The 18,304-nt window shown below is 64.8% G+C and overlaps 9 protein-coding genes and 1 non-coding gene across 10 annotated transcripts; 4 read left to right on the forward strand and 6 right to left on the reverse strand.

The window, feature by feature from the left end:
* Positions 1-189: 189 nt before the first annotated feature.
* On the reverse strand, positions 190-3,828 carry PEX6 (peroxisomal assembly protein; the record flags this gene model as incomplete). The annotated part of the gene is made up of 1 exon (XM_060264461.1): positions 190-3,828. The coding sequence occupies one exon, from the start codon at positions 3,826-3,828 to the stop codon at positions 190-192; it is 3,639 nt and encodes a 1,212-aa protein (XP_060120444.1).
* A 74-nt stretch (positions 3,829-3,902) lies between these two features.
* On the forward strand, positions 3,903-6,143 carry STT3 (dolichyl-diphosphooligosaccharide--protein glycotransferase; the record flags this gene model as incomplete). The annotated part of the gene is made up of 1 exon (XM_060264462.1): positions 3,903-6,143. The coding sequence occupies one exon, from the start codon at positions 3,903-3,905 to the stop codon at positions 6,141-6,143; it is 2,241 nt and encodes a 746-aa protein (XP_060120445.1).
* A 228-nt stretch (positions 6,144-6,371) lies between these two features.
* Positions 6,372-7,791, reverse strand: MJAP1_000493 (N-acetylphosphatidylethanolamine-hydrolyzing phospholipase D; the record flags this gene model as incomplete). The annotated part of the gene is made up of 4 exons (XM_060264463.1): positions 6,372-6,487; positions 6,510-7,054; positions 7,077-7,241; positions 7,277-7,791. The coding sequence occupies 4 exons, from the start codon at positions 7,789-7,791 to the stop codon at positions 6,372-6,374; spliced, it is 1,341 nt and encodes a 446-aa protein (XP_060120446.1).
* A 78-nt stretch (positions 7,792-7,869) lies between these two features.
* MJAP1_000494 lies at positions 7,870-7,987 on the reverse strand. Its single transcript has one exon. It is a non-coding gene; the product is annotated as a tRNA-Ile (tRNA).
* Positions 7,988-8,565: 578 nt separating this feature from the next.
* MJAP1_000495 (uncharacterized protein) lies at positions 8,566-10,139 on the forward strand (the record flags this gene model as incomplete). Its single annotated transcript, XM_060264464.1, has 2 exons — positions 8,566-8,692; positions 8,725-10,139. 2 exons carry the CDS (start codon positions 8,566-8,568, stop codon positions 10,137-10,139), a joined length of 1,542 nt encoding a protein of 513 aa, XP_060120447.1.
* A 135-nt stretch (positions 10,140-10,274) lies between these two features.
* Positions 10,275-12,504, forward strand: MJAP1_000496 (uncharacterized protein; the record flags this gene model as incomplete). The annotated part of the gene is made up of 2 exons (XM_060264465.1): positions 10,275-10,660; positions 10,683-12,504. 2 exons carry the CDS (start codon positions 10,275-10,277, stop codon positions 12,502-12,504), a joined length of 2,208 nt encoding a protein of 735 aa, XP_060120448.1.
* MJAP1_000497 (uncharacterized protein) lies at positions 12,505-14,352 on the reverse strand (the record flags this gene model as incomplete). The annotated part of the gene is made up of 1 exon (XM_060264466.1): positions 12,505-14,352. One exon carries the CDS (start codon positions 14,350-14,352, stop codon positions 12,505-12,507), a length of 1,848 nt encoding a protein of 615 aa, XP_060120449.1.
* Positions 14,353-14,401: 49 nt separating this feature from the next.
* MJAP1_000498 (protein disulfide-isomerase) lies at positions 14,402-15,853 on the forward strand (the record flags this gene model as incomplete). The annotated part of the gene is made up of 1 exon (XM_060264467.1): positions 14,402-15,853. The coding sequence occupies one exon, from the start codon at positions 14,402-14,404 to the stop codon at positions 15,851-15,853; it is 1,452 nt and encodes a 483-aa protein (XP_060120450.1).
* On the reverse strand, positions 15,854-17,272 carry RAM1 (protein farnesyltransferase; the record flags this gene model as incomplete). Its single annotated transcript, XM_060264468.1, has 1 exon — positions 15,854-17,272. The coding sequence occupies one exon, from the start codon at positions 17,270-17,272 to the stop codon at positions 15,854-15,856; it is 1,419 nt and encodes a 472-aa protein (XP_060120451.1).
* Positions 17,273-17,354: 82 nt separating this feature from the next.
* Positions 17,355-18,301, reverse strand: MJAP1_000500 (uncharacterized protein; the record flags this gene model as incomplete). Its single annotated transcript, XM_060264469.1, has 3 exons — positions 17,355-17,626; positions 17,649-17,944; positions 17,967-18,301. The coding sequence occupies 3 exons, from the start codon at positions 18,299-18,301 to the stop codon at positions 17,355-17,357; spliced, it is 903 nt and encodes a 300-aa protein (XP_060120452.1).
* Positions 18,302-18,304: the final 3 nt, after the last annotated feature.

The following is an 18,304-nucleotide window of genomic DNA, read 5'->3' on the forward strand; positions in this document are numbered from 1 at the left end:
GGGGAAGAACGGGGCACCGGCCGCCCCGCGCCGGGAGCGTCCGGCCGGCAATCCGGTCATGTGATCCGATTCAGGGACCGGCGGCGGACTGCGAACAGACCACGGAGCGAGCCGGATGTGGAGGTTCCGATGGGCGAATCAGCGGCCGGCGTTGGGCGGCGGAGCCGGCGATCGTTGGAGGGATTTACGCTACGGAGCACGGGCCTTGCCTTTGCCTTTGCCCTGGCCGGACCGGGGTACTTCTTGCGGAGGCGCTGCGGCAGAGCCGGCAGGCTCTGCGGTAGCGCCTGCGGTAGCGCCTGCGGCAGCCGCAGCACCTGCCGCAGGCAGAGAATCCGGGCCTGGCGGTCCCTGGGGAGGTGTAGCGCTTTGGGCTTCCGGCTCGGAGGCCTTGCCCTTGCCTTGGCCAAAAGGCTTGGTACCCTTGCCTTTGGGCTGTGCCGTAGTAGTTTCAGACTCCTTATTGTCCTCGGGCTGCGAGAACTGCTTTTGGACTTCGCGGTAGTGCGCCATTTCCTGCTCGCTGACCGACGGCGAGAGCTCTGCGAGGGCCTGCTCAAAGTGGCGGCGGTGCACGCGCACCTGCACTTCGCTCGGCTCGGCGAGCTCAGCAAGGTAGAACTGCGGTGTGAGCGGCACGGGCCAGTGCACGCGGTCGCCCGTGCGCGGCTCCTTGTTGCGCTCGGCGACCTTGGCATCGATTTCCTCGGCCTTTTCCGTCATAGCCTTGAGCATAGCATCCGAGCACAGCGCGTAAAAGTCGGCACCGGTCAGGTTGAACGGACACTGCTCGGCAATGACAGTCATGTCGCCCACGTCCTCGTCCAGCGTAAACTTGCGCGTGAGCGCCTGGAGAATGTTGCGCTGCGCGTCGTGGGTCTCGGCGACGGACAGGTAGAGCATACGGTCGAAACGGCCGGGGCGGAGCAGCGCAGGGTCGAGCAGGTCTGGGCGGTTGGTCGCACCGATGACAAACACGTCGCTCGCTGCCGAGCCACTCGCCATACCGTCGAGCTCGGCGAGGAGCTGACTCACGATACGGTCCATCACGCCGCCCGAGTCGCCCTGGTTGCCGCGCTTCGGCGCAACAGAGTCCAGCTCATCAAAGAAGATGACACACGGCTTGGCATCGCGCGCACGCTGAAAGACACGGCGGACATTCGCCTCCGACTCACCAATGTACATGTTGAGCAGTTCTGGGCCCTTGACCGAGAAGAAGTTGAGCGAGCAGGTCGTCGCGACCGCCTTGGCCAGCAGCGTTTTACCGGTACCCGGTGGGCCGTAGAGGAGCACACCGCTGCGCTTTTTGACGCCGTCTGAAAAGAGCTCGGGGTGCTCGAGCGGAAGCTGGACCGTGTCGAGAATCTCGTTCTTGACGCTCGCGAGGCCACCGACGTCGTCCCAGGTGACGTTGGGAATCTTGGGCGCGCCGATGCTTTCGCTGTAGCTCGCACGCACATGGCCCAGGGCCTTGTCGAGATCGGACTGGACGAGGACCGGGCGCGCCGCCGCAATGTCTGCCATCGTCCACACATTTTCGTTGAGTTCCAGCGCGGTGGCGAGACGCGTCGCGGACGCGAGCCGCGCACGCTCCACGACCTCGGTGAGGTCGGCAGGGAGGAGCGCCGCCGTCTGCACTGCAAGCAGCTTGGTGTCGACGTCGGCCGCGACCGCGTAGCGCTGCAACGCGAGGTCGAGGAGCTGCCTGCGCTCCGGCTCGGCGGGCGGGTCGAGCTTTAACGTCTGGTTGAAGCACGCAAGGAGCACCGGGGGACACCGCTCCGCGTCTTCGGTCGTGCCAACAAAAAAGATCGGGCCGCTCTCCTCGTCCGGCTCCATGCACCGCTGCAGCATCTTGACGACAGCCGTCGTCTGCCCCTCGTTCTGCCCTTTCTTGGCCAGTGTATCGACGTTTTGCAGGAGGATGATGCACGGCGCACACGTGCGAGCACGCTCAAACTTGGCGCGCAGGATGCCTTCGGTGTGCGCGTCGGTATCAGACACCAGTTCGAAGCAGTTCAGCTCGAGAAGGTGCACGCCGGCACACTCGGCGACCCAGCGCGTGAGCATGCGCTTGCCCGAGCCGGCGGCGCCTTCGAGGAGGATGGCAAGGTGCACGCCGAGCCGCTGCGCACTCGGCGAGAGCGCGGCACGCACCAGCTGGACGTACCGCGAAAAGACGCTGCCTTCGGCCGTCAGCGGCGTGTCCTTGCCGGGGTAGGGATAGGTGTCGCTCGTCAGGCCGAGCCACGCGCCGACATTCGCGACGCGGCGCTGCTCGAGGCCAGTTTGGACGATGCGCGTGTGCGTCGCATCCGCCCAGCACCCTGCGCTGTCCATGCGGCGGGACGCGGCAAGCGTCGCGTACCAGCGCTCGAGCGCGGGCGCGCTCTCTGGGATGCGTGCGGCGACCGCCTCGGGGTCTTCGAGGTCCGCCTCGAGCTCGGTCACGCAAAAGTACACGGCTGTGCGCGCGTACGTCGGCGCAAGGGGGCCCGGCAGCTGCGCGGTGCGTGCGATTTCGCGGGCGCTTTCCGACGGCCCGTCCTGCTCGGCGTCGGCCTGCTCGAAGCGTGCGCGCGACGTGGCGACCGGCACGGCAAATACGTCGCCCTTCTTGAGGATGCGTGGGCGGTGCTCGAGGTGGCGGCGGAGCGCGTCGAGGCACTGTGCGTCAAAGGCGCGGTCGGTCGCAATGGGCGACGCAATACGCGCGACGCTCAGCGCCTCGGCGCGTGGCATGAGCGGCGGCTGTGCTGCAGCGCCCGCGAGCGCCTGCATCGCCGCGTCGCCGTGGCGCAGCGTATCGAGCTCGTCTGCGACGTTGGTCGGCAGCGGGTGCAGCGTCAGTGCAATGTCGCTGTCGAGCGATGCGTCGCCCGCGAGGTTCATTGCGAGCGTCGGCGGGACGTACGTCGCGGACGCGCGGTGCGGCGGAGCAGCCAGCAGGCGCACCATGCGCGGGCGGTCGGCGCCACGCACTTCGGCCAGCGCCCAGTCGCCGTTGAAGGCCGCGAGCTCCGCGAGGGTCGTGTCGCTGACGAGCACGACGCTCTCCGGGTCTACATACACGTCGCTGCCGCTCGTGCGATGCCACCGCGCGAGCGCCTCGTCGACCCACTCGGGCTGGAGCGCCGCCGAGGCCGTGAGCGTGCTGGCGTGCGTCGCGAGTCCGTCGCGGTCGTCGGTCACGGTCGAGCGAGCGAGCGCGCGCTCCAAAAACGTCTCATCGAGCACCGGGTCCGCCTGGACGTCCATAGTCTCTTTGCTTCCGGCGGTATCTTGGACAAGGTAGAGCTCGGTCGTGGCACAGTCGACCACGCCCTGCAGCACCGGCTCGGTGAGGACGCTGCGCATCGCAAAACCGGCGTGCATCGTCTCGCCCGTACGCAGGATGCGTCCGTGGAGCGTCCGGCGCAGCACGTCCTGGTCCTTGCCGATGGTTTCGAGGGCGTCGGGCTCCACGGCAAGGTACGCCGCCGTGAGCGGCACCGGCACCACCGCGCGCACGACGGCCGTCTCTTCCATAGTGATCGTGCGCCAAGTCGGCGTAAGTGGCACAAACACGGCGAGTCCACCGCGCTCCATCTCGAACGAGTCTTCCATGTCGGGCGGCGCGATCTGCGCCCAGCTCACGACGCCGGCCGCGAGCAGCGAGACGTGCTTTGCACGCGCGTCGTTCGCCGACGCGACCGACACCGCGAGCGGCGCGCCACTCACCTCGCCATGCCTCAGTACATCTGCGAGTGCCGCACTAACGTATACGTCGTCCCACGCGCCCTGCGGCGCGAGGCCATACACGCGCGCCCCCACATAGGCGAGCGCCATCGTGCGAAGGAAGCCACGTGTGGCACACGTGGCACCGTGCACGAGCGCCGGGGTGCGCCCGAGCGTGGACGACGATGGGCGAGACACAGGACGGAGCTGTGCTCTCGCTGCACTCGAAGCAGACGCTTTTGTCGCTGCTGCGAACCGTTATCCTGATTCTGATCGTGGGAGCGGCTGTCTCCTCGCGACTCTTTGCCGTGGTGCGGTACGAGTCGATCATTCACGAATTCGACCCCTGGTTCAACTACCGGGCGACCAAGGTCCTGACCAAGGACGGCTACTACCGCTTCTGGAACTGGTTCGACCCTACTGCATGGTACCCTCTGGGCCGTGCGGCGGGTGGTACCGTCTTCCCCGGCCTGATGGTCACGAGCGGGACGCTGTACAACATCCTGCACTTTTTCAACATTCCGGTCAACATCCGCGACATTTGTGTGATGCTTGCGCCGCTCTTTAGTGGGTTCACGGCGCTCGCTGCGTACGCGTTCACGGCGACGATGAAGGACGAGTCGGCGGGCCTCCTCGCGGCGCTCTTTGTCGGCATCGCCCCGGGCTACATCTCGCGCTCGGTCGCGGGCTCGTACGACAACGAGGCGATCGCCATCTTCCTCCTGCTCTTTACGTTCTATCTGTGGATCCGTGCGGTAAAGGACGGCAGCGTGCTCTACGGTGTGCTCACGGCCCTCTTTTACTTCTACATGGTCGCCGCCTGGGGCGGCTACGTCTTTATCACGAACATGATCCCGCTGCACGCGTTTGTGCTGGTGCTGATGGGGCGCTTTAGCGGGCGCCTGTATGCCGCCTACTCGTCGTTCTACACGATCGGCACGCTGGCGAGTATGCAGATTCCGTTTGTCGGCTTCCAGCCGGTGCGTACTTCGGAGCACATGGCGGCGCTCGGCGTGTTTGGCCTGCTGCAGCTCATCGCGCTCACGGAGCTCGTGCGCTCGTACGTCAGCTCGAACCAGTTCAAGATGCTCGTGCGCTCGTTTGTCGCGATCGTGGCCCTCCTCTCGTTTGGCGCGCTCGTCGCGCTGACCTACGGCGGCTACATTGCGCCGTGGACCGGCCGCTTCTACTCGCTGTGGGACACGGGCTACGCAAAGAAGCACATTCCGATCATTGCTTCCGTGTCGGAGCACCAGCCGCCGGCGTGGCCCGCGTACTTTATGGACCTGCACTGCCTCATCTTCCTCTTCCCGGTCGGGATCTTTTTCCTGTTCAAGGAGCTGCGTGACGAGCACGTATTTGTGATTATTTACGCGGTGATGGCGTCCTACTTCTCGGGCGTCATGGTGCGTCTCATGCTCACGCTCACGCCGTGCGTGTGTGTCGCTGCGGCGATTGCAGGCAGCACCATCTTCGACACGTACGTCTCCGAGAGCCCGAGCGAGGCGGCGCCTGCGCCGACGCCCTCGAAGAAGAAGAGCAAGAGCAAGAGCCAAGAGGCCGAGAAGGAGGCGACGCCGCCGCCCCGTGTACCGCGGATCCGCAGCGTCCCTGCGCGGATCCTCGTCGTGGCCTCGATGCTGATCATGTTTTTGATGTTTGTGATGCACTGCACGCACACTACGTCCTCGGCGTACTCGTCGCCGTCGGTCGTGCTCGCGTCGCAGCGCCCGGACGGCTCGATTTCGCTCATTGACGACTTCCGCGAGGCCTACTTCTGGCTGCACGAAAACACCAAGCAGGACGCCAAGGTGATGAGCTGGTGGGACTATGGCTACCAGATCGCCGGCTTTGCCGACCGCCCGACGCTGGTCGACAACAACACCTGGAACAACACCCACATTGCCACGGTCGGCCGCGCGATGGCGACGACCGAGGAGAAGGCGTACCCGATCCTGCGCAAGCACGACGTCGACTACATCCTCATTGTCTTTGGCGGCCTCATCGGCTACTCGGGCGATGATTTGAACAAGTTCCTGTGGATGATCCGCATCTCGCAGGGCATCTGGCCGGAAGAGATCAACGAGGGCAAGTTCTTCACCGCGCGGGGCGAGTACCGCGTGGACGACGAGGCAACGCCGACCATGCGCGAAAGCCTGATGTACAAGATGAGCTACTACCGCTTCAACGAGATCTTTGGCGGTGGCCCGGGGATGGACCGCGTGCGTGGCTCGCACGGCCCATCCACCTCGCCCCAGCTCGATACGCTCGACGAGGTGTTCACATCCCAGAACTGGCTCGTGCGTATATACCAGGTGAAGAAGGAGGATGCGCTCGCTCGCGACCTGCCGCGCGCCCGTGCTTTCGAGCAGGGCAAGCGCCAGAAGCAGGCCGAGTTCGATACAAAGGGCAGCGTGGTGCGCTAGGCACAGACAATCAAATCTTTTCTCTCACCGTGCGCACGAGCGCGACTACGTCAGTGACTACGGTCTTGTCAGCACCTCTTATGCCGCAGCAGTGCTGCGCCCTGTCTTCGATGCCGGACAGGGCTGGCTACGAGGTAGATCAAGCTGCGCCGGGATCACGGATCGCCGGTGCGGCAGCACGCTAACTGAGCGACTGCTTCTCATTAGCACCTCGCCTCGTTCCGCATGCTACATAGGAATACGAAACGTCTCGCCAAACGGCACCGTGCGCAGAAACGAGCTGGGGAGCTTTTCGGCCTCGAGCGCCTTGGCCAAGTCTTTGGGAGGGTCATCCCAGTGCTCATCTAGGTAAGAAGGAAAACGTACCGCTCATCGACCATGTGCCCCAGTGCATGCCAAAGCTGTGCCGCGCGCCAATGTCTTGCGCGACGTGCACCGAGCCATGGGGGTCCATGTGCTGTAGACTCAGGTGCCAGCGTGGCTCGTAGGAGCCTATCGGGATCGTAGCCAGGTCAAAGGGGCCATACATCCGCCCAATGGATTGGTACAGCGTCGGACTGTACCCGGAGTCTCCACAGAAAAAGAATGCACCGGGGAGGTGGTGGCGGTCGTTGAGCCGCACCACGTACGAGTTCCACAGACTCGCATTGGTATCCAGCAAGGTCCGTGCGCTCCAGTGGCTCGCCGGCACCGCGGTGATATCCACCGCTAGAGAAACGCGCGTCGGCTCGTGGGACGCGGGCACACCGACTTCGCACGTGTAGGTGCCATCGTCCCACCAGCCCAGCGAATGAATGTGGTTGGGATTCACGCCGCTCTTTACCAGCAGAGGAGCGACGCCGGTCGGAACAATCCACTGCGTTTCCGGCGCAATTTGGGGGATGATTCTCAAGTCGAGGTGATCAAAGTGGCTGGGTCAGTCGGACAACATACTTGTGGGAGAGCAGGATAAAATCGATCGAGCCGCTTTGGACTAGGTCTTCAATCGCACAAGGCATGGGCCGCATGCGCTTCGGACTCATGACACTTTCCAGCGGCTGCTCGCCAAAGACGGGGTCCGTCAGGAAGGTCACGCCTTGGAGCTGGATAATACAGGTACTTTGCCCGATCCTGGGGTCAGTAGATGCACGTACCACGTATATGTGATGCCGTCGTGCGACACGTGCGTCAATCCCGCCTTGTCGTCGCTCTTTGTACTCCAAAGCCGGTTGGAATCCAGCGGGACAACAGGAAGCAGCTCCTCGATGCGTTTGCGGCCCTCTTCCGTGGCCTGGTCGCGCGCCAGGCCTCCGTCCCAGCCAAAGCGGCCGTGATAGAGGGCGGTGTGGACCAATTTCCACCAGACCCACTCCCATAAGCCCTGTTCGCGCCATTCTGGCGTGACATTCAGGTAGCGGCCAAGGAATGTCAACGTTCCGAACCGTTTCGGGATGTGCTTGCGCTCTAGTTGATCCGCCTGACCGAACCACTCCGCGTCGTTTTCGTGAGAGCGAGTGCGCAGAGGATGGCGCTTCCGGCGCTTCTGGAGCGCGAGGCACCTGTGACTCTCTTGAAACACATAATACACACTCCATGCGCCCGCCCATGTGCACAAAACAAAAGCAACGGCGCGCCCTGGGCGCCGCAGGACCGCGTTCACGAGGTCCATGCTGGCCGCTAAACTGCGTGAATTCTCTATACTCTTGCTTGGTAAGCGGGTGGGTGGTGGCCCGTGTGTCGGAAAAAATTCTCCCGCGGGGACTCGAACCCCGGACAACGGCGTTTCTATCCGCAGTAAAGCGGGCCGTCACAGGGGCTAGAACCTCTATAAGCACCGTGTCATAAACCAACTAGACGACGGGAGAATAAAATCAGAAGTTATGTCAAATGTGACTTCTTGAACACATGGGTCCGCCCCACACCCACCCTTCCTCGGCGCTGCAGGCAGATGCACCCCACATCGACTCGACACGCATGGCAGTGCCGGTAGCGCGGAGTATGTCGGCATGAAGACTGAACAAGGTATCTACTGCTTCGGCACTACGTGCTGGCGAGACTACAAGTCGAAAAAAGCATCTAGTACCTTGCCCTACTTACCCATCGGGTCCAAGTGATCCTGGCCGCGAAGTGCTGCGCCGGCGATCCGAGGCGTCGCTGTACCCTCAACTGGATAAGGATAGTAGCTGCATGCAACTCGCCTCCTGCTTTTTCGTTCGCCTCCTTAATTTGCAGCAAGAGCCCGCGTAGATCGACTGGAAGTGGGGATCTATGCGGTGCCACTTGCAGAGAACTTGCATAAGCGCGCATGATTGGCTGTAGACCACTTTAACTTGCACCAACCGCGACGCGCACGCACCCCCTGTCCTGCGCCATTTTGGCAGGGCTAGCGGCAGCGGTGAAGGTATCTAGAAACGCTGCCCCAACACCGCGCTCTCCCACGACCATGGCCCAAGTGATCCATTTCGGCCCGCATCGTGGCTTCCAGCGCCAGCGGCGCGCTGCGAGTGCGGCCCCGACAGCGCTCGATCATCGGGCGCTCGACGTCCAGAACGAGCGCATCTTTAACGGCGGTACGTTTTCGGCAAATTTTCTTACCGATCAGAATACAACCCCTTGAGTGGTTTTACGGCTGGTTCTGCGCCGGGCAGTGGCTCGGGTGGTAGCAAGCAGACCATCTCGTTCGGCCAAGGTGCGGCGCCGTCCGGTGCCAGCGACGGCACGTCGAATGCGAGTAGCGGCGGCGACGATGACGACGACCAAGACAGCAGCTCGCCAACGCCGCAGCGCACTAATTCGCCCCAGTCCAGTTCTAATGGCCGCAAGTCGTCGTCGAGCCGCGGTAAATCGTCGAGCGGCAAGTCGTCGAGCCGCGGCGGCGACGGCGGCGGCGGCAGGTCGTCGTCGAGCAGCAGGGGCCGCTCGACGGCCTCCTCGCAGACGCAGAATGCCCATTCGACGATCCAATCGCTTGCGACTTCGAGCACGGCGGCGCTGCCGAATGCGAGCAACAAGAATGCGACGGGCGGCTCGGGTGTCGGCGGCAGCGACCTCAGCGTCGGTGCTGTCGTCGGTATTGCGGTCGGCGGTGCTGCGGGTTTGGCACTGCTTGGTCTGATTGCATGGCTTTTGGCACGCTGGTCGTCCAAGCCGCGCAAGACGGAGCCGAGTCCGTCTCGCATGTACGAGCAGGGCGGCGCGCCGGTCGCGTCGAACTACAACCTGCCCCACGGCGACTCTTCTGCGTCGTTTGCCAACTCGTACGACGCGTACGCACAGCCGCTGCAGAATGCGACGTACGATGGCTACTATGCCGGCAACGGCTATGCCTACCGCGACCCTGTTGCCGAGGCGGCTTCGAATGTGCAGCCGCCTGCGCCTGTCGCGGTGGCGAGTGCCGAGCCGATGGGCTACGTCCCCGGCCAGGCGATCACGGCGCCGCAGGCCGTGGCCCCTGTGATGGCTTCCAAGAGCTCTACGCCCCGTGCGCGCACCAAGAAGCGCCGCGATGCGCGGGCGAACGAGTGGGTGGATGCCGAGATTGACCCCGTGGCGGACTATGGCCCCGACCCCTACCGCACGGCCGGCGTCGGCTCGCAGTGGGCCTCGCCCGAAGAGCTGGACGCCGACACGACGCAGCGCACCGTCTCGGACGGCCAAGGCAGCTGGCCGAGCACGTCGGAAATGGCGAGCGACAAGCACGACGAGTACCAGGACGAGCTCGAAGAGAGTCCCCCCCGTCGGACGCGTCGCAAGAAGCGCAGCACGTCGCGCGAGCGCCCCCGCCGCAAGCGCGTTCCCCGCGCATCCGATGCCGCTGCCCCAGACACGGAAGAGACTGTGAGCGATAATGTGGCTGATGACACCGGCAGCGAGCTGCCTTATGCGACGCCGCGCCGGAAGCGCGCGCCGCGCCAGTTGAACCCTGACTCTACCCTGGATATTGATCAAGACGCGTCCCTTGCTGCAGAGAGCCTGCGTGCTACGAAACGCCACGTTGCGCACTCCTCGCGCTCGTAATCTGCTGCCTACTGTTGATAGCCGGTTCGTCCGCTGCCCCTCCTTAGCCTTCGGAACTTTTTTACAGTGGAGGTTTGGACCCACGGGCGGTCGGCCGAAGTCGCAACTCGGCATTGTGCGGACGTGACGAAGGCGATGACCTCGAATGGGTCGGCGCGTATGAAGAGCGACGGGGCAGACACGCCGGTGTCTGTCCCTAGCGAAGATGCTTACAATGGAGCGACGCTGTCGCAGCGCTTCCAGTTCCGGCCGTACGAGTCGGTGGGTGTGTCGGACACGGACGAGGCGGAGCTGCCAAGCCATGTGTCGCAGCCCTTCCTCGAGCCGCGAGGAACGCGCGACTCGCGCATGTACGACCGCCTTGGCGTGTCTGGCATGATTCCCGTACTTCTTCTATACGCTGTGCATGGTATCCTTGCGCGGTGGAAGGCGATCGTGTGCATCGGCGTGCTCGGCTCGGTGGCCGCCATGTTGATTTTCAACATGAGCCGCCCCGAGTGGCGCGAGATGGCCTACTACCGGTACGTGCCCCTACTGACGCAGCATCAACCCCAATGCGCAAGTCCCGCTCGACGCGAAAGGCGAGTGGATCCATGTGCGGCCCAAGCACCCCATCATCCCCCCCAAGATGCACCAGTGCCCCGGCCCCCACGCGCGTGTCGTGCCGCTCTCGCCGCAGAGCGCGCATCCGACGCCCGACTCGCACCCCCGCGCGATTGTGGGTGACCACAAGCTCGTGGGCCTCGACGAGGAGCAGTGCATTACCTACCGGGAGCGCTACGAGATGTACACCGATGAGGCCCTCAACATCACCTACCGCCTGCCGGACGAGCTGCTGCCCACGGCGAATGTGCAAGTGATCTACGACGAGGATCCCGACAATCCCCAGCCGATCGGGCACAAGAGGCCGCGCGTCGCGTCGCTGAACGAGACGCGCGAGCGCCTCGGCTACGACCCGTTGCACGGTCTGCCGCGCGACCCCACCGTGCCTGTGCGCATCTGGGAGGACCGGCTGCGTGAGGACTTGGCGCGCTACAATGCGCGCAGCAACGAGGAAGTCTATGTCCCCGACTGGCGCCAGCTGATGGATGACTGCTATGCGCAGCGCCTCGCCGAGCGCGGGTGGAACAGCAGTGCGCCGGTGGACAAGAACCCCGCGCCGAGCACCTCGACCGGCCAAGGGAACTTGGACACGGACGCGTCCAAGATCTACCGCACGAACCCCCACTACAAGCGCACTGCACTGGTGATGCGCAGCTACGAAGGCTACCCCTGGCGCGAGGACGATATCCTAAACCTGCGTGCGCTCATCAGTGAGCTCTCGCTGAACAACCCCAACACGCCGTACGACATCCGCATCCTGGTCGAGGTGAAGAACCCCACGCTGTCCATCTTTACGAGCGAGTGGGACCGGTACCGGGTGCTTGTCTCGTCCGTCCCCCGCGAGTTCTGGGGCCTGGTCGAGTTCTGGACGGAGAAGGAGCTCGAGGTGCTGTACGCTGGCCTGCCCGGCAAGTTTATCAACAACATGATTGCCCAGACCTCGTACCGCTCGTGCCTGATGGCCGTGCAAAAGTTCTGGCTCGACCACCAAGAGTACGACTACGTGTACAACTGGGAGATGGACGTGCGGTACATTGGCAACTACCTCGACTTTTTCGAGGGCATCGAGGAGTACGCGCGCCGCGAGCCGCTCGTGCCCGGCATGAACAAGTACGACACGTGGTACGTGCGCAACGCCACGGATTCGGAGAACAACTGGCGCAACCCTCCCACCGAGACGAGCGGTACGGGCTTGGAGGCGGACATGATCACCCTCGGTCCGATCTTTGACCCCCGTGGCTCGGGCTGGTACTGGACGCACGACGTGCAGAACTACCCCAAGGGCCGCAACACGGACCGCCGCGCGTCGATCGGTACCAACATGCGCTTCTCGCGCGGCTTGCTCGAGGCGATGAACGTCGTCAACGCCGAGGCGAAAAAGTCGCTCCACTGCGAGGCGTGGCCCACGACGCTCGTCCTCCATTCGCAGCTCGAGCGGTCCGAGGACCACTCGTTCTACCCCACGGCCGGCTTCACCTACAGCCTGGATCTGCCATTCAAGGGCGTGTTTGCGCCGCATCCCATCTACTTCCGCCACGAGTGGGATCCGCGCGAGCTGGAGAGTCTACTCAATCGCCAAAACTTTTACGAGAAGAAGAACGAGAACCTGCACAAGGACTCGTCCTTCTACTACCACTCGCAGCACTCCAAGGAGTTGTACATGGGCTGGAAGGCTGGCGAGAACGTGTGCCGCGCGCCGTCGATGCTGCATCCCATTAAACGTGTAGACTATGTGCACCACCTCGAGGGCACTACCGCCTAGTTACTTTTCAAGCTGCTTTAATTGTTCTTGCAACGGCCCATAGTCGGTCTCGAGGCCTTTGTCCGCTGCCGCACGCACGAGATTGCGCAGCTGCCGCGCCCGCGCCGTGCCGGTCGCGTCGCGGGGCAGCACATGCAGCACGCCGGCATACACGCCGGGCGTCGAGCGCGGCAGGTCGAGGTGCGCGGGCAGCTCGGACGCCTCGCCGCCCATGCGCTGCAGGAGCGACACGAGGAGCTGCCAGCTGGAATGCGAGCCGTCGCGCGCAAGCGCCTGCAGCAGCAGCGTCCAGGTCGTCGCGCGGGGCGTGACGTGCGCCGCGCGCATGTCGCGCAGCACGGTCCAAAAGCCGCCGCTCGGCGCCACAAACGCCGCAGGGTCGGCGGCACTCAGTGCGGGGATCAGCGCCTCAAAGACGCGCGCAGACAGGTGCTGCGGCGCGAGGTGCCGTACGCAGTGCGTGTACAGACGCTGGACGAGCGCCGTGTCTTTTTCGCAGCACGCCACCAGCGCACGCAGGACGAGCGCGATGGTGTACGGCGTCGCGAGGTGCCGCAGTTTGATACTGCGGTGCTCGGCGCGGCGCCCGTCGCTGTTTGCAAGCGACGACGCGGCGTGCGAGCCGTTTTGGGGGGTATGAGGAATGCGCTCGGCCGCCTGCAGCAGCGCAGCGTCCAGGCCGCTCACCGGCTGGAAGCGCCGCTGGAAGACGCGCAGCGCGCCGTGCCAGTCGTGCTCGCGTGCACGCGCACGCAGCAGCGCCGTGTCCCATAGCGCACGCTCGCGTGCCTGGATTGCGCGGCGGACCGGGCGCAGAAACTGGCCGGTAGACAGCGTGCCGCGCTGCTTTGCGTCGCGGGGCACGTCGATCGCTGTGTGCCGCCCGGCGGCCGCGAGAAAGATGGCGAGGGCCTCGACGCCCGGCGCGGTTTGCGCGCGCAGAAGGAGGTGCCGCGCATGCGCGAGGTCCTCGGCAGCGACCGCATCCTTGAGGCGCACGTCGAGCGCCGCCTGCTCCGTGGAGCGGCCTTTGGGCGCCGCAGGCGCCGGTTCCAAGAGCGCGTGTGACGCGGCGTCGAGCGTGTACGCGCTCGACGCCGCCCACTCGCGCGCGGCGTCTATAGAACCCCCTCGCGCCATGGCGCGCACGACGCGATTGTACAAGCGCGCGAGGTGCGCCTCCTTTTGCGCAGGCGTCACCGGCACATAGGATGCGGCGACGCGCTCCCAAAACTCGGCGGCATCACCGCACTGCCCAGTGCGGTAGAGATGCGTCATGCCGGTCGTGAGTGCGGACCGGTATCCCCCCGCGGCGGCGAGGATGCATGCTTGGCGCTGGTGCGATGCGTCGCTCTCGCAGAGCCAGTGCACGGCCTGGTCGTACGCCCAGCGTCCTTTGCGCGCATTCGCCTCCAGCTTGGAGGCATGCGGAGCGAGCATAAGCCACTGCAGCGCGGCTTCCGGCTCGCGCGTCGCCGCAAAGTACTGTGCGGCATGCAAGTACTCGACGAGCGGCACGTCGAGCGGCGTGTGCAGCGTCTGCAGCTGCTCGAGCGAGCGCCGCGCATCCTCCCACTCCTTCTCACGCAGCAGCCGCTGCAGCAGCGCAATCTGCGGCGAGAGGGTCGTGTCCACGCGCAGCGCATTCGCTCGGGTCGCTACGTACTCGTCCGACGGCGGCTCAAACAGGCCGTAGTCGACGCCGCGCGGATCGAGCTGCATGTTCGACCCGCTCTGGTCATAGGTTCCGTACGATGCCGCGCGGGTACTCTCGCGCGCTCCTACGTACGCCGCCAACGGCGCCGCACTCGAGTGCACGAACCGCACGCGCCGCGGCCGCACGAGCATGGTGGAAAAGGCCACGTGGCTTCCACGTCGACGCTCTGTTCTCGCCAACATGCGTGTTGCTCTCAGTTGCGCGTTGCTAGTGGGCGCCGTGCAAGCGGCGCTCTTCTCGCCCAAGGGCCCGGTGCAGAAGCTGGACATGAGCAACTTTGACAAGGAGGTCATGAGCATCGAAAAGCCTACGATGGTCGCCTTCACTGCGCCGTGGTGCGGCCACTGCAAGAACCTCGTGCCGCACTACGTGCGTGTCGCGTCGGAGCTCGACGGTGTGGTGAAGATCACGTACGTGGACTGTGAAGACAAAGGCAGTGAGCCCCTCTGTGCCAAGTATGGCATCCGCGGCTTCCCCACGCTGAAGCTCTTCCCTGCGACCAAGAAGCGCGTGCCGCGCGACTACAACGGCGAGCGCACGGCCAAGGCGATTTCCGAGTACGTCGTGAGTGCGCTGCCTGCCGAGGCCGTCAAGCGCCTCGAGCCGAAGAAGCTCAAGGATTTCGTGAACAAGTACGCGGACGACCGCGTGGTCTTGTTGATCTCGCCCAAGTCCAAGTCCTCGCCGATGTACCGCTCGCTCGCGCTCGACTTCCGCGGCCACGTGCCGTTTGGGTACCTGTATGCGACCAAGGAGGAGGCGTTCAAGGCGGCCAAGGACGTGCTCGGCGTCTCGCTCGACATCCGCAGCGTCCCGGCGCTGTACGTCGTGTCGGGCGGCGCTGGCTCGCCGACCCTGCACAAGTACCGCGGCTCGATGAAGTACCGCCACATTAAGCGCTGGCTCGACGAGGCGATCGACGGCAAGGTCGCGCCCGAGGAGCCCGAGACGCCGGCGGAGCCCGAGGCGGACGTGCCGCCGACTGAAAAGGGCCGCGCCGAGGGCGATGTGCCGATCGAGCAGTTCAAGCGCAAGGGCATGTCCGACGAGGAGGTCGAGGCCGCGGTGCGCCTCGGCGAGAAGCTCGGCGAGACGAGCGACCCAGAGACCGAGCGCCAGGAGGCGGAGAAGCGCAAGAAGGAGCGCCTTGCGGCCAAGCGCAAGATTGATGCGATCCGCCGCGCCAGCCGCAAGCTCGGCGAAAAGGGAACTGCGGCGGAGAAGAAGGAGCACAAGGGGCCGATCACCGAGCAGATGCTCATCGACCAGATGCAGGATCTCATCGGCGACAAGTGGGGCAGCGCGATCGCTGCGCGTGCCGTCGAGGCGCGCGAGGTCGCAGAAAAGGTCCTCAGCGAGAATCCCGCCAAGGCGATGCAGGCGACTGAAGAGGCGGAAATGTTCCTCATCAAGGGCACCCAGGAAGACATCCGCGCGATCGAGGACCAGATCAACGCGGGCGTCGACGAGGAGGGCTACCCGCTCACCAAGGACATGGAAGAGACCCTCGCGAAGCACCACGAGATGCTTACGGGCATGGTGTACACGCTCCAGCTGCGCATGGACACGCGGAAGGGCAAGAAGCACGAGACGGAGGTCGCGGAAGAGATTCTCGCGCGCTACGACCTGTAGCTATGTATAGCAGTAGCTCATAATGCGCTCGGCGTGAGGAAGCGCAACGTTAAAGAGAGGGTGCGTCGCATGCACCGCGTCTGAGCCGCCCGCCGCCTGCACCGCCCACCCGAGGCTTTGCGAATAGCACGCACGGAGCAGCGCATCGGACGAGGGGCAGGCGGCCGCGGCCGACGCCACGGCGGACGGGCTCGGACGCAGGCGGTGCTGCGTCATGGACAGGCCAGAGAGGTTGTAGCACGTGTGATACGCGTCCGGCCGCTTGCCGGGCTTGTCGCGCAGGCCGCCGCGGGGGGCTTGGGCCACGGCCAGGATATAGGTCTGGAGCGCGGCGCGGTCGAGCAGGTCGCCGTCATGCTCGCTGAGCGATTCCCACGAGCCCGTGTCGTCGTCCGCGTCGTGAACAGCATCGTGGGGCGGCAGCATCAGGCCCTCGAGGCATGTCATCAGGCCGCCGCCACAGAACCAGCCGTAGCAGCCGTCGACGAGCTTGTTGGTGCGCCCGCGGAAGCCGCCGCCTTCGTACAAAGAGCCTTGGAGGGAAGTTGCCCACCGCAGCAGCGCGTCCGTGTCCACCGGGCCCGCACGGCCGAGGAGCGCGAGCTGGACGTGCGACGCAAAGGCACAAAAGGCGTAGCCGCCGTGCGCCTCGCCTTGGGGGTGCTGCTGCGCCACGGGCTGCAGCGGTGCGACGCGTGCACCGTCCGCAACGTACTCGGCGCAACTCATCGCCGCAAAGCCGCCTTCGTAGGTCTGGCAGCTCGCGATATAGTCGCCGACACCGGCCAGCAGCTCGTCGGTGACGAGGCCCAGGAGACTCGCAATGCTGATCACGCAGTACGTCGCGCGCACATCGATCTCGCCTTGCTCGTGCACGAGAAAAGAGCCGTCGGGCTGCTTGAGGCGCATCATCCATTCGTACAGCGCCTCTTTTTCGATGCAGTCCCAGCCCCCGCGGCCGACGTCGACGCTGCGCCCGTGGGCCACGTCTTCGTCGGTCGGCAAGCCACCGGGGCCGCCGACGATCGCCAAAGCACAAACCGCTGCGTAGGTGCTCATGAGGTGGCCCATCTGCCCGGGCCCTCCCCCGAACCCGCCCTTGACCTTGTCTTGAAAGTGCAGCAGCGTCGAGATGGCCCGTGCTTGCAGCGCGCCGGTGAGCGGCATGCCCATCAGGTCGAGCGAGTGGGCAATCCAGTAGATGAGCCACGCGCGGTTCGAGTCAAAGGCGACGTACGGCGCAGGCAGCGGCTCGAGAATACGCAGCAAAAAGGCCGCGTGCTCGTCGCGGCGGAGCGGCGGCAGTGGCTGCGCCCCGGCGCCGGTATGCGGCGCGATCAGCTCGTAGATCGCATCCTCCGTGCTCCGCTGGTCCACTGAAGTCTGTGTAGGCGCCAGGTCGTCGGGCGCGGGCCACATCGTCGGAAGGACACCCGCACGGCGAGCACGTTGTGCGCTTTGTCCTACTTTCTTTGTCTTCCCCGATATTCTACCGATCGGGCTAGGCCCAGCCCCGGACTTCGGCCTCGCAAACGTGCTCGAGGAAATGGCGGCTGACGCCAGTCGCGAGACTCGCATCCGCGCCAAACGCAGGAGCTGTGCCAGACAGCCCAGATGGATGTAGGTGAGGTAGACGCACAAACTCTTCGAGCGCCGCGCGTTTCTTGGCAAGCATCGCCGGGTCGTCACTCGCGTCACAAAGGCGCGGCACGAGCGCGGCAATCTCGGCGGTAGAAACCGCATACTGCTGTGCGAGCGAGCGGATAGCAAGGACTGTGTGAGCGTCGGAGCGTACCAAACTGGTCCATCGTCCACGTCGCCCACATTGGGTCGACAAACGCCGCGCTCTCGCGCCCGCCGTCGGCCGTCTCGATCAAGAGATCTGTGCCCATGTCAGACAGCGCCGTGATGCGCGCTGCGTGTTTTTTCTGGTGAGAACGTAGACGTACAAGGCGCTCGACCATCTTGTGCAGCTGCACCGTGCTCTGCTCGAGGTTTTGTAGCAGGGGAATCAGGCTCGCACGCAGCTTTTCGTCGTCCATATCGGCGGGTGGCGCATCGCTGGATGCACTTTCCGGGCGCCGCAGGAGGCTGCATCAGCGTAGCGACGTACCTTGCCATCTCCTCCCAGGTCTGCTTCGCGTCCGAGGCCCATTTAATCCCGTCCAGCGTGTGCACCTCCTCCCACTCGGTCGTCTCCCGGACAAAGTCGGCTAGCAGCGTGCGTAGCCGCCGGTGTTGCGTCTGCTCCGAGGTGCGGGGCAGCAGGAACGCGTCGTGGGGATCGCGCGGCTCCTCACGGCTCACGCGCGGCGAGCTCGTCCGCCCTGCCCATGGCTTAGGAGATGAGCTGCTACTTGCGACCGGTGACGTGGTATTCTCGGCAAATTTGGCAAACGGCGCATTCGCCGCCTTCTTGCTCGGCGTCCCTGGCGTGCGCTTCGGCATGCT

The sequence above is a fragment of the Malassezia japonica genome, chromosome 1 (assembly GCF_029542785.1).
Source record: "Malassezia japonica chromosome 1, complete sequence".
NCBI lineage: Eukaryota > Fungi > Basidiomycota > Malasseziomycetes > Malasseziales > Malasseziaceae > Malassezia > Malassezia japonica.